This window comes from Pantherophis guttatus, chromosome 7 (assembly GCF_059756535.1).
Source record: "Pantherophis guttatus breed Tessera chromosome 7, ASM5975653v1, whole genome shotgun sequence".
NCBI lineage: Eukaryota > Metazoa > Chordata > Lepidosauria > Squamata > Colubridae > Pantherophis > Pantherophis guttatus.
This window is the reverse complement of record NC_142069.1, coordinates 21,934,967-21,950,521: the sequence shown is the minus strand read 5'-3', so window position 1 is coordinate 21,950,521 and position 15,555 is coordinate 21,934,967. Positions and strand designations below refer to the sequence as shown.

The 15,555-nt window shown below is 36.1% G+C and overlaps 1 protein-coding gene across 2 annotated transcripts in view; it reads right to left on the bottom strand.

The window, feature by feature from the left end:
* Nucleotides 1–15,555, bottom strand: part of BRAF (B-Raf proto-oncogene, serine/threonine kinase) — a 56,072-nt gene continuing 40,517 nt past the window's right edge. For both annotated transcript variants that reach the window (XM_034402759.3, XM_034402758.2), the window contains 8 exons: nucleotides 14,352–14,436; nucleotides 13,413–13,589; nucleotides 12,560–12,606; nucleotides 11,623–11,741; nucleotides 11,005–11,136; nucleotides 6,475–6,609; nucleotides 4,752–4,905; nucleotides 1–1,393 (listed from right to left, as the gene is read on the bottom strand). In XM_034402759.3, coding sequence (XP_034258650.1) covers nucleotides 1,371–1,393; nucleotides 4,752–4,905; nucleotides 6,475–6,609; nucleotides 11,005–11,136; nucleotides 11,623–11,741; nucleotides 12,560–12,606; nucleotides 13,413–13,589; nucleotides 14,352–14,436 — 872 coding nt within the window. In that variant the 3' untranslated portion in view covers nucleotides 1–1,370. The remainder of the gene's footprint in view (nucleotides 1,394–4,751; nucleotides 4,906–6,474; nucleotides 6,610–11,004; nucleotides 11,137–11,622; nucleotides 11,742–12,559; nucleotides 12,607–13,412; nucleotides 13,590–14,351; nucleotides 14,437–15,555) is intronic.

The window sequence follows — 15,555 nt, the reverse complement described above, 5'->3', positions numbered from 1 at the left end:
TTTTTGTATCATTTTATCTTGTTTGGATAATAACAAAAACTGGAAATCATTTTGCAAATTAGATTTAAGGGCAAGGCATAAAGAGAAAACCAAAATGGAATCACCAAGGATACAAAATAAGGGCAAGAAAAGAAATTGCATGGGAAAAGGTGAGGATAGGCAAGGTGAGTAGTGTTGATCCAGCAAGTACCATTTGTATAGAAAAACAACAACAAAAGAAACAGCAAACTGCCATTAAAGCCAATTTGCTGCATTTTCTCTCTCTCATGCACACAATATTCATTCACAGTTTGCTGAGTTAACATGATTAAAAGTTCTGCTTTTTTTAAAAAAAGTACCAAAGCACATTTTTTTTTTGGGAATGTCTAATTTTTGGGAAGGTTGTGGCTGAGTTTAATTTTTGAAATATATTCAATTCAACCTGAGAATGTCTGCTTATGAAACGTTAGGTACCTGACACTACCTTGTACCTTTTAAAATAGGTACACTTGTTATTCATAGTCTGTATTAGACTTTCTGGGCAACCCCAAAAAGTTCAACACACAAAACACAGATTCAGATTCGCGATACAAAATGAAAAGAAAGCCACGCATGTTGAGCTTTGCTACAGTTTTGTAAAAACATTTGTTGCTGGACCGACAAAATAAGGGCTCCTAACCCATTCCAAAAGTATACAAAAAGGAAAAGATGGGGAAAAGGATGGCTCTGAATAGGAGGTAAAAGCAATTCTGGAAAGTGCAGAATCGCCTTTCCTTTTCAAATGACTCTGACTGACTCTTCGAACTGAATGTTCTTTTTGTGAAATCAAAAGAGCGAAGTTCAATTGAAAAGGAAACACCGCACTTATTTTGTTGATCAGTAAGCACACCAGGAAGGAAACACACACACAAAATAAAATCAAACCAGAGGATGATTGTTTTGATTAGCTCTGTCTCATCAGATGTTCAGCCTCTGATGAATCGTTGTTAGAGGGAGAAAGCCGGCCAGCAGATCATCCCAAGCCTATGATGCAGAAGGAGTTCCAACTTCATCATGCCACAGCACCAGAAAGTCAAAGCGCAGCCCTCCCTCTTTCCTGGGAATGATGCCAACGGTACAGGCAGCCACTAGAGATCTTCAAATGCACATGACTTTTGTTGGAGGGGGACACAGAGGCAGCGGAAAGCGCTTGTCCCAAACAAGAGCTTTTCCCTTCCACCCAAGGTTGGATTGGGAGCTCCCTTCTGATCTGATCGAAGTGTACAGATCTATAGTTTTTCTAAACTGCAGTGTTTAGAGGAGCACAAGCGAGTCTGAATATTCTAAAAAGAAACGGTCGGAACACAAGACTTTAAAAATAAAGAGTGGATTTGCTGCCAATGATGCTGTGGCTACTTGAACGCTGCAAATTCGCCTGTAGAGGGAGGATAAGAATCAAGTTTTAAAAGTTAGGTTTAATTCATCAGAAAGACAGAAACTTTATCCAGTATAAATTTGATGCTATATACCGGACATCTTGTTAGGGAGAAATGAAACTGTTAATAGTTAATTGTGCCAAAGGATCTTTTGGACGTATGGAATAAAAGCATACTCAAACAAAATCTTATCAGTAAAATAAACCTGGCCCATTTTACAAGAGCTTGTAAAAGGGGTTCTATTAATCAATTTGCAAGCAGAAAATGTTATCCTGTATATTTCTACGATTCCTATTCATGTGTTTTTAGCTTACAAAGTTAGGAGATCTAACATAATGGTAGCTGAAGCCTAAAGACCAAATATTAAAAGGAGGGTGAATAGTAGGAGCTCTAAACAACCAACATTTCACTAATTTAGGAGTCAGAAAGTAGATGGAAATCCCTTCATCTATATTGATGTAAACTTAGAAAGTGCACCTTTTAATAGCTTGACTCCAGAATGGCAACTACCTATTAGCATAAATGTAGTTTACAATGTTACTAGTCCATTAATAATACAAAAATGCAAGAATGCTTTACATATACATGTTACTTTTTAGTTTAATACATGACTCCCTACTGCCATTTATCTTTAAAAAACCTACCTTGTTTATAAATAGCTTCTGAATTAATGCGTTAATATGGAGCAAATAACATGCTTTGAGGCCAATTTAAAAACATTTATGTTCTACCCATTTCCACTATATTTTTTTCAGTCATCTTGAGTCCATGTATACAGGCTTATGGTTAACAATTAATTTTTATTAACAATTTTGTTCCTGTTGCTCTTCTATATTAACAATTCCGAATGGTGATAAGAAATGGTAAAGGCAAGGTTGCAGAACAAAAAGCTTCATATTTCACCTAGTCATATAAGCATGGCATGCAGTGTGTTCAGTTCCTCCTCTCAAAGCACGAGGGCCATTTCAAGTCGTATTAAAAGCCATTTTGGTTTCAGATTCAAGAAGAGAGCATTTGAAAGTTTAATTTAATGGTTGTTAATAGATAACCAGAACACTGCATTCTGACATTTCCTGAATTATACAAGAAACAGTTTCTTGGAAACTGATTATCTAACGATACCCTACAGGTAAGAATAACGTAACCCAATATTACCAAAGTTTTGTATGTCCTGTTCACTAAGCAGGCATACGAAACTGACCTAGAATCATAAACTGCCAATACTTCAATAAACATTTCTTAGTTGATGTAAGAAAATGAAGGGCAATACAAATTTAATATATATACTGTAAAATGTCATAAGAAAAAAACAAAACAAAAACAAAAGCACTGCAAAGCTGGGTGACTGTTGCATGATTAGAAGCAGCCAAAATGTTGAGATACCACACCTCTTGCTACTAACTCCCAACAACTTCTGATAAACATACCAAGCTTCTTTCCTTTTATTCTTTGCTCAGTTGAAATTGTTGTTTTGAACTATCACTGTTCAATGTTGCTAAAGTATAGAGGTTTGCAACTGCTGTGAGAGAAGATTTGCCACTTAAACTTTTGTTTTATAAATTAAATAGGTCCAACAAGGAAGGAACATGCTAGTAGTACGTGCCATCAGTAATCCCAATCAGGTAGTGATATAAGCTTTACTCTGCTATAGAGGGTTTTTTTAACCTTAAGCAACTTTTTACTACTACCTCAAACCAAGTATATACAAAATATAAGAAAGGGTCAGAAAGGGGCATCAGTTCAGCAGATGTCTTAGACAGGTGGCTCCAAGTCTAAGTGGCCATTTGATACGCCACAGAGGGCTGCCTACTATGGAAGTATCTCCCTCCTCCTAGCAAGCATGATTAAAAATCAACGCTATTTCATTAGCACAAGGTTATGTTACCTATCTCCCAGTCTCTGAGAGCAATGGTCACTTTATCCAAACCCCAGATTTGTTAGGATTGCAACTCTCAGAGATCATAGGCAACATGATCATTGCTATATTATGTTGGAAAATCAAATGCTTCTACCAGACAGAAAAAGTAAGGCAGCTGCTAAGAGATATAGGAAGGTACCCAATTCTTTGTCATGAACAATAAAGTACAGCAAATATCAATCCACCTGGAGCCTTTCTCAGTTTTCCTGTCTCCAAGATTTATCCTGGAGATCTTAAAGGGGCATAAAATTGAGAAAGACAGATCTAGACAAAAAGTTCAATGCTGACAATAACAAAGGTTATTATTTAAGCCAAGGGCAATGTAACAATGGCAATATTACGATTTACTTTTTGAAATAGATATTCCAGCACAAAATATCAAATTAAGGAAAAAAGGTGCAGAGGAGAGAGAAATGGAATAATCCAAGAAACCCTGGATTACAATTTGCTTTTACTGGAGATCTGAACTTAACTGGATAAATTCCATACAAAAGCATGAAACATTTTCTCCACAGAAAGGAGATTTCAGAAGAAACATTAACCTACAAAATATTGAGCAACAACAGCAAAGCCATTGACTTTTGAGAGAAAACTGGTGGTAAAACTTTTATATCCCACCTTTAAACAACTTTTAAAGTTTACCACTCTGCTTTTACAGGACTATTTTACCCCATTATGGGCATCATTGTTTTAATACATAGCAGCCATTTCAACACACAATTGTAGAGACAAAAACAAGACATATTTCTGTTTTTCTTTCTGCTTTTTACATCCCCTTCAAGTATATTAGCCTCATGATGCTCTACACACCTAAGGGAAAAGTGCAAAGGCACATAATGGGGGTAATTTCACACAGATAAAGGTAGTGTTAGTCAACAGAAATATCAAAAGAAAATAAAGACTTCTGTATTAAAAAAAATTGTTTTGGGTGAGCAGGAAGTTAAAAAAGACACATGCTACTGGCCAGAGCCTTGATATTCTGTGATATATGCTGTGAACTTTGCCAAATAAATCAAGAGGCACCTAGTTTTTATACTCTTTTATCTTACCTTTTTTGCATTGCCATCAATATTGCCGACTTAAAATTGTTGCACAAAATACTTTTAAATGCAAACACAAAACTCTACTTAGAATCAAATTAAACTATAACAATGAAACAAACAAAAAAGAAACATTTCACCTATAACCCAAACACAAATGGGTACATATTAGTTTCTGAAAATCTTTTTAATGAAGAGGCATTCATGAGCTTTTCTAGGATGGCAATTCTGAGGACCCTCTGTTGCCAGCAACAGATAGCTAATCTGAGCAAACTGAAAGCCCAGGATTAGATAAACCCTTAGCCAGTCAGTCAGTCCATCTTTGTCAATAATTTTAAATTGCTCAATGGAATTAGAAATCATTCTCAATTTGTTTTCAATTTGTTACCAAAAACCCACCGTATCCCCCTGCCTGGATAGGTGTTTTTGGAGACGTGCAAGCATATAAGCTAAAATCCTCTGTTTGGAAACCAGCCCGGTTCAAGGAGGGTTCAGATGCGCTGCGGTGAATTTTTGGCAATGACCGGGCTAGAAGCTCAATAGATGCAAGGATCTGAAAACAAAGGAAAACCTAGCATTACTTATATGGACACAATGTATCACAAATAATATTTAAAGTTGCAATCTGCCGCTTTTCAATGAAAATTCAATGAAAATCAAAGGCTTTTGAGACACCGTACTGCCTAAAGCACAACTGGAATGCTGCAAAGGCAAAACCCAAGGAAAGCACTGAAACCATTTAAAAGCTCATTCCAAACAACTTTGAAATTGTAACTGCAGCTTTTACAAGAATTTCAAGCATAAATATTTCACAGATTGTACTGTGGGGGGATCCTTCCTCAGTCTCCTCTCCTGATGTCGCAAAGGCAAGGCAGGAGTTGGAAGGTGCTACATTTTGCTGAAAAACTTGACTGAAAAAAAAGTGGATGGTCAAATTATTTAAATCTGATTGTTTTCTTCCTAACTCTGCAGGATTTCCAATAAAATCCGAAGGATTCCAACCTGTGGTTTTTCACTTTGGGATTGATTGTCAAAACATCTGGATAGGAAACATACATTTTCAGAGTGGAGACAGATTTATTTATCAAAGCAGCCTCCTCTAAACAGAATAGCACTTTAACTATCAAGGGGGAATTATTCAAAGATTAAAATCAAACCTTGGTTCCATTATCATGGAACTTCGTTCTTCATCATCACTGGGCTAAACCTATCCCTGTAGCAATGGAATTATTTAAACTAGAAAGCCCTACTTCTATATATGTTTGTTACACTATTTTGTTTATGGGCCTAAGATTTCAAAGATTAGACTATTCTTGGCTGGAGTTGCTGTGAGATGCACAGCTAAATAGGTATCTGGTGTGCATAATCTAGGACAGTGGTGGTGAACCTTTTACTCACCGAGTGCTGAACAGGTACACCCTTTGTGTGCTTTGCGCACAAGTGCAGCTCCTCCCCTGTGCGCTGCACGTGCAACCGCATCATCTGCACATGCACACGGCTTTCATGTGCACCCCCGTGTGCTGCGCGCACAACTACACCATCTGATCACGCACATGGCTTTCACAGGGCTCCCCCCAGTGTGCTGTGCGTGCAATCACACCATCTATGCATGCATGCGTTTTTTGGGTGCGCAATACAGACATGCAAACGCCATCTATGCATGCGTGCACTGCATGCAAATACCCTCACATGCATGCGCAAATGCATGTGCATGTGCAGGAGAGCTCCAAAGACCAGCTGGGTCCCCTGAATTAGGCATATGCGCACCAGAGGCCTAAACGTCAGCTGGGGCGCGCACGCAAGCGCAGCTGCAGGTGAGTTGGGCAACAGCTCGTGTGCCCAGAAAGATGGCTCTGCATGCCACCTCGGGCACGGGTGCCATAGGTTCGCCATCAGGGATCTAGGATGTAAGTATGAAGGTTTTCCTATTAATATTATCATAGACAAAAGGGGTATAAGGTTGACATTTCAGTTGAGAAGAAAGTGTAGATAATGAGTGCCTGTTATTATCTTCTAACAGGCTAACCTAACTGGGTGACATCCAATTGCATTGCCAACTTGTTCTTGTAGTGTTCTTGTGCTACTGTTGCTAAATGCTAACCCGAATATGAGAAATTCTTACCTGGGGGAAGAGAGGCCTTTCGTCTCTTTTTTTTTTCAAGCATTCTGCCATTAGTCTCTTCATGGCTTTGGGACAATTGCTTCGCACTTTGCTGAGATCCGGAGAAAGATAACCTCGTCCCACCATAAATATAATCTTTGCAGAAAGAAAGAGAGAGTGAAAAAGGGAAAACTAAATTTCATCAATTGTGATTTTTAAAAAAATATGACTGTACAGTGCTTTGGATTTAAATCTCCCAAAAAAGTGCTTCAGAATGCATGGGACTGTGAGTTTGGCATCTGACTGCAACATCTTTAAGCAACTGCATCTGTGGGATAGGTGGGGATGATGTTGGACTACAATGCATCTCCATGGGGCTCTGTGGAATCATGCTGAATTTGACCTGCTAGGATGTTCTGAGGGACTGAAATCACCCTGAAGGGGTGATGAAGACAGAGAGGATACCCCACAGATCACAAGGAGACTGCACACTCCTTGTTTGATGCAGAGGAAGCGCTCAATCTGGTGTGAAGAAAAAGATGGCCATTGCGTGCCTGACTGGGGCTGTGACAGCTGACTGACCCAGCATAGAATTTGAGGAACAGTGTGATCGATCTGGGTGAGATTTTTCCAACTCCCGTTGTGGAATTTACCTCCTTAAAATAAATCTGGGAGAAAGTGGGACTCAAAGAAGACGAGGTGGAACAGTTTGTTTTCTACCCCCAAGAATAGTAGCGAGTAAACTTGTGAGCTATTTATAGAACTGGAAATAGAGAAAATATATTTTTTTTTAAAAGGGGAAGAAATTTAAAAGCTAGGAAGTCGGACTGGGGATTTAAAATATGAGATAGATTAAGTTGGAAACTCTTTGGAATATGAAACTTGGACCCCTGGGACTTTTAAAAAGCTTTGGAGGAGATGATACAATTTAAGCTAACAAAAGAGAAAGGAGAGAAATAGAACAACAACAACATCTACTGGAGAAAACTGACGTGTATTGAAGATAAGGTTGTTTGTTACAACAACACCTGCTCTGTTTATATGAGACAGCAGAGACAGAGAGTGAAACACTGTAACTCTTTAAACAGTGTAGCTCTTTAAACTTAGATGAAAGCTAAACCGATAAAGTAAATAAAAGCTGGGAAACAGCAAAGAATTTTCTTTTTTTCTTCCTGTTTGAGCTTTTTTTTCTTTTGGATGATTTATGAACCTGAGTGGTTGAACTTTGGGGCTTGGTGGGCCTAAGTGGATTATAAATTTATCAAATTTATTAAATCTATCAAGAGAAGAAAGGATTAGGGTTTGAAGAACCTGAAGATTAGCATGGAACTAACTAACTTTTTTTCTTTCTTCCTTCCCTCCCTCCCTCTGTTTTGGACTACATAACAGCAAGTTTGTAACTATTTGGAGATTTTGGTGGTGGCTTGATTTGTCAAAATACTCTTTAAGTGGAAATTGGTGGAAATAACTTTGAAAATGTTGCAAGTTTCTAAAAATAGAGGTGGCTTTGGGCTACCAGATTGGGAATTGTATTACCAGGCTTCAATACTTACTTGGGTGAAAGAATGGGTTGGTTTGAGGGACAAAAGACTATTGACCTTGGAGAGACATGATCTTGAATTAGGTTGGTATGCTTTTTTATGGTACAGAAGAAACAAAATATATAGCTATTTCCAAAGACCCTATGTTAGGAATGCATTATTATTAGTATGGGAGAAAATTAAAGAACAACATTATTTGAAAATACCGGTCTGGCTCTCCACAATGGAGGAACTGATTTACCCAAATGTTATTGATATAGAGAATGTTACCAGATATAAAGGGGGAACTTAAAACTAAGCAGTAACTGAGTGAGGGATTGAGATAATATGGTGGCCATATGTGCAGATACAATCTAGATATGAGAAGGATGTTAAAATGTATGGTTTGTATAAAGAATTTACAAAATTAGATCAGATATTAACAGGAACAGATGAAAAATTAATAAGGAAAATATATAGTTATTTGTTAAGTATTAAAATGGAAAAGGAACAAGTAAAAGAGACAATGATAGTATGGGCTAAAAATTTTGGCTATTCGATTGAGTTAGATAAATGGCAGAAATTATGGAATAGAAATTATAAATTAACAATGTCTATTGCATATGAAGAAAATCTTTATAAAATGTTTTATAGATGGCATTTTCTGCCCTCAAGGTTAGCAAAGATGTTTAAGGATAAATCTGCAAAATGTTGGAAATGTCATCAGACACCTGGGTCATACTATCATATCTGGTGGACATGTCAAAAAGCGAAAAAATATTGGACAAAAATACATACGTGGCTGGAAAAAATGATAAAACAACATATAGATTTGAAACCAGAGACAATTTTGTTGGGCATTTTACCAGACAAGTATAACAAAGGGAATGTATATTTGATTTTACATGTATTGACTGCAGAGAATAGTATTTGCACAACAATGGAAAAGTGAAGAGATCCCAACAGATGATGATGTGATTAGAAAAATATTAGAATTTGCAGAAATGGATACGCTAACACTTACAATTAAGGAAAAGAAAGAAACTGAATACTTTTTGACTTGGGACTTATTTTATCAATGGCTAGCTGACAAAAACAGGAACTAGAAACAGAAAAATATATGGAAGGATCAGTGATATAAGGAAGATATGTTAACTTGTTTAAACAAATATGATTATGATTATGATTATTAATATAATTGATATTAATGCAAGGAATACTGTTGTGAACACTTTATTATTTCCTAAAAGGATTTGTACCCAGACAACACACTGTTCAAATGAAATTGGAATTTTTGTATGTTATAAAAGAAAATAAAAACTTTTTAAAAAATGCATGGGACTGTGAGTTTGGCACCTGATTGCAACATCTTAAAGCAACTGCATCTTTTCCTGGGAAGTCTGTGTTGCTACATATTGCAAAGCACTTTTCAGACACAGAATGCAAATGCTGCACAAACTTAAAACTTTTAGGCATATTTCAAAAGTTTAATAGAACCAATTCAGTTCTTTTCCACACTGGAAGATAAAAGGCTGACAGGAAATGTAACATGTCCGTCAATTTTAGTTTTGCATCAATTGCATATAATTCCCAAAGTGCCATTTATATTAAATACATTGGTCCAGGATCTTAATAATTCTAAATAAGCAAAGATAGACACCACATTGATCTATGCCTTGCCTACAGCAAGTACAGTAATTTAAACAAGGACCATTTTAGGCAGTCAATACCCACCACCATTCACTACAGTATTCAGAAAAAAATTACGAAATGTTACTAAGTCTCAAAATTATTGTTACAAATTAGGTGCCTACTTGGTACTATTATACAAAAGAAATAACACTGTACTTTATTTCAACAACACTGGGATTCACATTTACTTAAAGCAAAACCTAACTTGAGCATACTCACTTGACTTTTAAGATCTTGTTTAAAAAGCAGGTAGTATGCCCAACATTGCTAATTATTTTGGAAATCTTCTCAATTTCAAAGACCATCATTTGGTATAGGATGGAAGCTGCTACTGTTACAAGTAAGCCACTTTTCTTTCTCCTGGCACACTGAATTAATTGCTCTGTTCATTAAATCGGGAGATCATATTTCACTTATTTTATGCTCAAAAGAAAAGAAATCTACAATTCTGAATCCCTAGACCTCAAGATGACTCAAGTATCCCAAAACCAAGATCTTAATGCAAAAATATATTAAAAATCAATATTCCCTTTCTAGATCAGCTTTCTGCAACTTGGTACCAGATTCCAGCTAAAAATACTGACGTTTTGGATAATATATCTAGAGGGTAGTAGCCTTGAAACCTGAATAACCCAGATAACGTTACATAATTATCTATAGTGCTGATTCTCAAATGAAAAAAAGGTTCACTGAAAGTTGTCAAATAATTACAATTTATCACATTATTTTGTACAAAAGATATATTGATCTTTGAATGTAGATATTTAAGTCACCTAACATACCAGCAGATTATGCCATACTACCTAAAAAAAATCTACCCCAAACTGAAAGCAGTGAAATGTGTACAAGACAACATTGCAAAAGCTCAAACAATCTGTCAGTACCACAGTACTTCAATATGAAAGGATGGGTATCGGTAATCCTCAATTTAAGTAAACCATTTGTTTAGTGACTATTCAAAGTTATAACAACACTGAAAAAAATTACTTATGACCAGTCCTTGCACTCCTCACGGTTGCAGCATCCCCACAGTCATGTAATGAAAATTCAGGTGCTTGACAACCAGCATGTATTTATGATGATTGCAGCATCCTGGGGTCATCAGATCACCGTTTGCAACCTTTCCAGGTGGCTTCCAACAAACAAAGTTAATGGGAAAAGCTGGATTTGTTTAATGATCATATGATTTACTTAACCACTGTGGCCAAAAAAGGTTGTAAAATTGGACATATTCACTTAACAACCAACTTGCTTGGCAACAAAAATTCTGGTTCTAACTGGTCATAAGTCGAGACCTTCCTATAACTTAGAAATAACACCTTTCCCAACCCCAACTTACCTGGTCCCTATTGTTGATGTTGGAATATGGCAACTGCCCAGTCATCAGTTCATAAAGGACAATTCCAAACGCGTACACATCTGATTGAAAGCTATATGGATTTTTATCTTGCATCCTAATAACTTCAGGTGCCTGTGACATAGAAAACAACATGTTTTAATCTGTTGCAATTGCAGATCCCCAAACATGAAACTAGTATCTAAAACGATAAATAAAAACTATATATTTATCCTCACTGAATCCTCATTAATAGAAATTAAGTAATTTCTAAGCAGATACTGAGTTAGTCAAATTGTATGCGATACAGTCATGACCTCCCTTTAATGATTATGGTAGTTGATTAGTCTATCACTGATATTAAAGGGATTGATATGATGGGAAAAAACATAAGACAACTTTGGACTCAGATGTCTAGTGAGAGGAGAAAGTCTTGGATAGAAAGCAAAAGGTTTCCAATCATTCCATCTGGGGTGATAATTCTGCTACACATTAGGAAAGCTTCCCCTCAGCAAAGCCAAGTGTTTATTTCCATTTTAAAGATGTTGGAAATGTTCCTTTCTTTGCAAAAGGGATTGTGCAATTTTGGTGAACAATTTGGAAAATACTCCCTTCACCTACCATCCATAGAATAGATCCAGACAACTGTTCAAACTGGTGGGATCCACTCCATCGTGACTTCACTGTTGCTAGACCAAAATCACCTATTTTTACCGTGAGATCTTCATGAAGAAATATATCTGACAGGAAATGTAAAGGAAAAAAAAAACCTAAGCAGGATCTGACCTGGCTGGCAGTTGGATGGGAGCCCACCAGGAATTAAAGTTTCAAAGAGAAGATGGAAAAAAACCCATCCTGAAAGAAGACAACAACACACCACTTCAATATTGTTACCAATGAAATTAAATGGGTATGTCCATGAAGTCAACAAGCGTCAAGCTTTCCTACGATAAATGTTTTAGTTTTAAAATCATGTATCAGACTATATGATACACCAATATGCAGCTAAGAGGGCTTTCAGACTGCATTTCTAACTTTGGTTAGTGATGATAAATTAAAGCAATGTGGTTACAAAATGGACGTCCATGCAGACACTGAGACTCCAAAGCTTCTGAAAGTTTCATACAGATCACATATTTGTATGAGAGATAGTTGATTTTATATAATGAAATATACTGGCATGAAACACACTGATGTATTTTGCCCTTCTACATTCAAGTCCTATGACACTATGCTCTGAAGTTCATTAAAAGAAATCAACACATTGATTGTTGGATTTGGAATCACAGGAATGAATAAAAACTTGACTTGGGATAAATACGCTGTTCACACTGTTTTCAAGACATATGAATCTGGATGCCCATCTCCAAACATATTTAGATGTACAATAATTAGTTAGGCACAGAATATATATTTGCTTTCTTTAATAATTAAGGTTGAAACTACTCCAATATCTACATATGCATCTTCAATTGAACCCCAACTATTACATTTTTCCCTTCTTCTTTTACTCATTTTGAAAAAAGGTGAATGATAAGTTAGTGTTTTTAAAGGATACTATTACTCTTGAGGTCTCTGTGGATGATAGACTTGGCATGCAAGTAACTGCAAAGTAACAAAACAGGCAGTGAATTGATCATGCCACTTACTTAAGGAATTATCAAAAAGCCAGGTGAAATTAAGTCGTAATAAAGATAATTTGTTACAGCAAAGTAATCAGCACCTTCCACTCCTCACAATTTTAAACACTTGGATTGTAATCCTATGTATATTTACCATGAACATATTTTGTGCTGTTTCTATAAACTCGTTTTGGAAGGAAGAACCTACAACTTGGATTAAGTTACAAAAGTATATATATACATACACACATTTCCACCCAACTAATACAATACTGCTTTTATCTTGTGAAATTAGGATTTAAATTCCTATTGCCATTACAAATCCTTTGGTATGTTTAACAATGAATAAAGTTTAGACTCTGTTCTATACTTGCTTTTTATGAAGCCTAATCAATGTTGCCTACTTTAAAATTTCATTAATCCCCGTATAAGCTATTTGACTTGTCACAGCAATTCTCGCTAAAAGATAAAATTTATAGTTTTAGTTATTTCTATATGTCTGTTATGTTGGATGAATTTTTATTTATCTTTTTGGTCTTTGACCATCTAGCAATCAATCAATGCATTGCAGATTAAAACTTCCAAGCACTTGTGTTTGTGTTCTATATTTATAGATGAATTCCCTTAAACTCAGCAATAATTTGAAAAATCAACATATTTGATTGTTTTAAATATCATCTTGAATAAAAATAATCTCCACTGTTTGAAACTTCCTATGAATTATTTCACCACAGAGAACTAATTCAGATTTCCTGCTCCATATTGCTCAGCAAATGATACCCAACTTACTCCATTCCTTGTGCTGTCTGGCGTGCAATATCAATCAGCTTTATCATTTCAAATTTAGTCTCAATGATGTGTAGATGGTGATAAAGACTGGACCCTTCACACCACTGTGTAACTATAGCCAGCTGTGGCTTTGTTGAATAACCCATGAAAAGTAATATATTCACATGTCGTGTTTTCCTATGGAGTTGGAAAAAAGGAAAACTTAAAATTACTTTGGGAAAAAAAATCCAGCAATAACATGCTATTCTAGAGATTAAAGCTTTAAATCAGCACTCACTTAAATATCAAATCATATAAAGTCTGACATTTTGTTCTTCATTTAGACTGAATTAGATGCCACTAGAATGCCAGCAAACGAAGTATGGAAGAATAAAATTCTCCTACTGGTGGTTATAGAATTCTAGCACTCTTGTTTTGCATGGTTTTCATTTCTGGACATACTTGATCTGTTTTTCATTGTTCCTTGCTTTTAAAAGGTCAGCCATCCAGAGATTTTTTTTTTCTTGTTCTAAGTAGCCCCGTTTTTATAAAATACCTGAGCAATCATCCCCTCAATTCACTATTAAAAAAAAGTGATGGATCAGAAGGACAAGATCCATTATTAGTGATTACATGTATGGAGCAATTGAGCAGGAAAGGCAGAGGTCATTTCTGATTAAGAGCTGTGGTGGTGCAGTGATTAGAATGCAGTACTGCAGGCCAGTAGTTCGATTCTGAACGGCTCAAGGTTGACTCAGACTTCCATCCATTCAAAATTGGTAAAATGAGGAACCAGATTGTTGGGGGAAATATGCTGACTCTGTAAATCACTTAGATAGGGCTGTAAAGCACTATGTAGCAGTATATAAGTCTAAGTGCTATTGCTATTATCTAAATGAATTCTTAAAGGTTAGTGGTTTTTCTGGTTGTGTCACCTGTATTTAATTTATATAATCTTACCTGAGAACTCCTACTTCATTTTTAAAAGCCTGTAGCTGCTGAGGGGTGGGAGCTGTAACATTCAACATTTTCACTGCAACATCACCTTAAAAAAGAATTTCAAAAAGTGAACTACGGATATTTTGCTCAAAAATTAAAGTGGCAAGGTATTTACAAAAAGCTAAACTACCAAAAATTCCCAAAGAGGTTGAAGAGTTATTGGACGGAAACATAACGATGATGGAGCTAACTGAGGCAATTAAGAAACAGAAGAATGGAAAGGCACCAGGGCCAGATGGACTGCCAGCCGAATATTATAGAACTTTACAAAATTCACTATTGATCCCAATGCTGGAGGTTATGAATGAAGTAATGATAAAAAAAGAAATACACAAGACATGGACTGAGGCATACATCATTTTGATTCATAAGGAAGAGACAGACCCACAACAAATCAAAAACTATAGGCCGATATCCCTGCTAACCTTTCTCACTGGCATTCTCTTCTTGCACTGTAAACCTTTTATGATGTCCTTTTCTATTTTTGATGTTATTTTACTGTGCAGCACAAAAAAAGCTGCTCAAGAAACAAGCTCAAAGCACCATGGGAATATTTGTTGCAACTTTTCTTTAACCATAAAAGCAGAAGCCAGTGTAGTGGTCAAGTACCGATTACTGTAATAGTAATAGTCAAGTAACTATTACTGAAATGGGGGGTTTCAGCAGTGATCCATTCAGATTGGGGAAGTCACTTTGTAAACCGGATCATATAATTAATAAGTACTGCCCTGGGCACTGAACTAAAGTATCATTGAGAGCCAGTTTGGTCTAGTGGTTAAGATGCTGGCCTAGAAACCAGAAGACCATGAGTTTTAGTTCCGCCTTAGGCATGAAAAACTAGCTAAGTGACTCTGGGCCAGTCATTCTCAGTCCAACCCACCTAACAGGGTTGTTGTTGTGGGGAAAACAAAGGGACGAAGTATTAGGTATGTTTGTCATGTTGAGTTATTGTAAACTATAATAAATGTGGAATAAAAATCAAACAAAAATAAAAATATCTGGATCCTAACAAATGCACGTTAATCAAAAAGTTAGTTTTTATCTGATAAAATATTTTTGGTAGCTTTCAGAATTGGTTCTCAATTCTCAAAATTGGTTCTCAAAATCCTTAATACAAAGAAATCTGCTGGGATTTCAATAATTGTTTTAAATACTTTGGGTGACA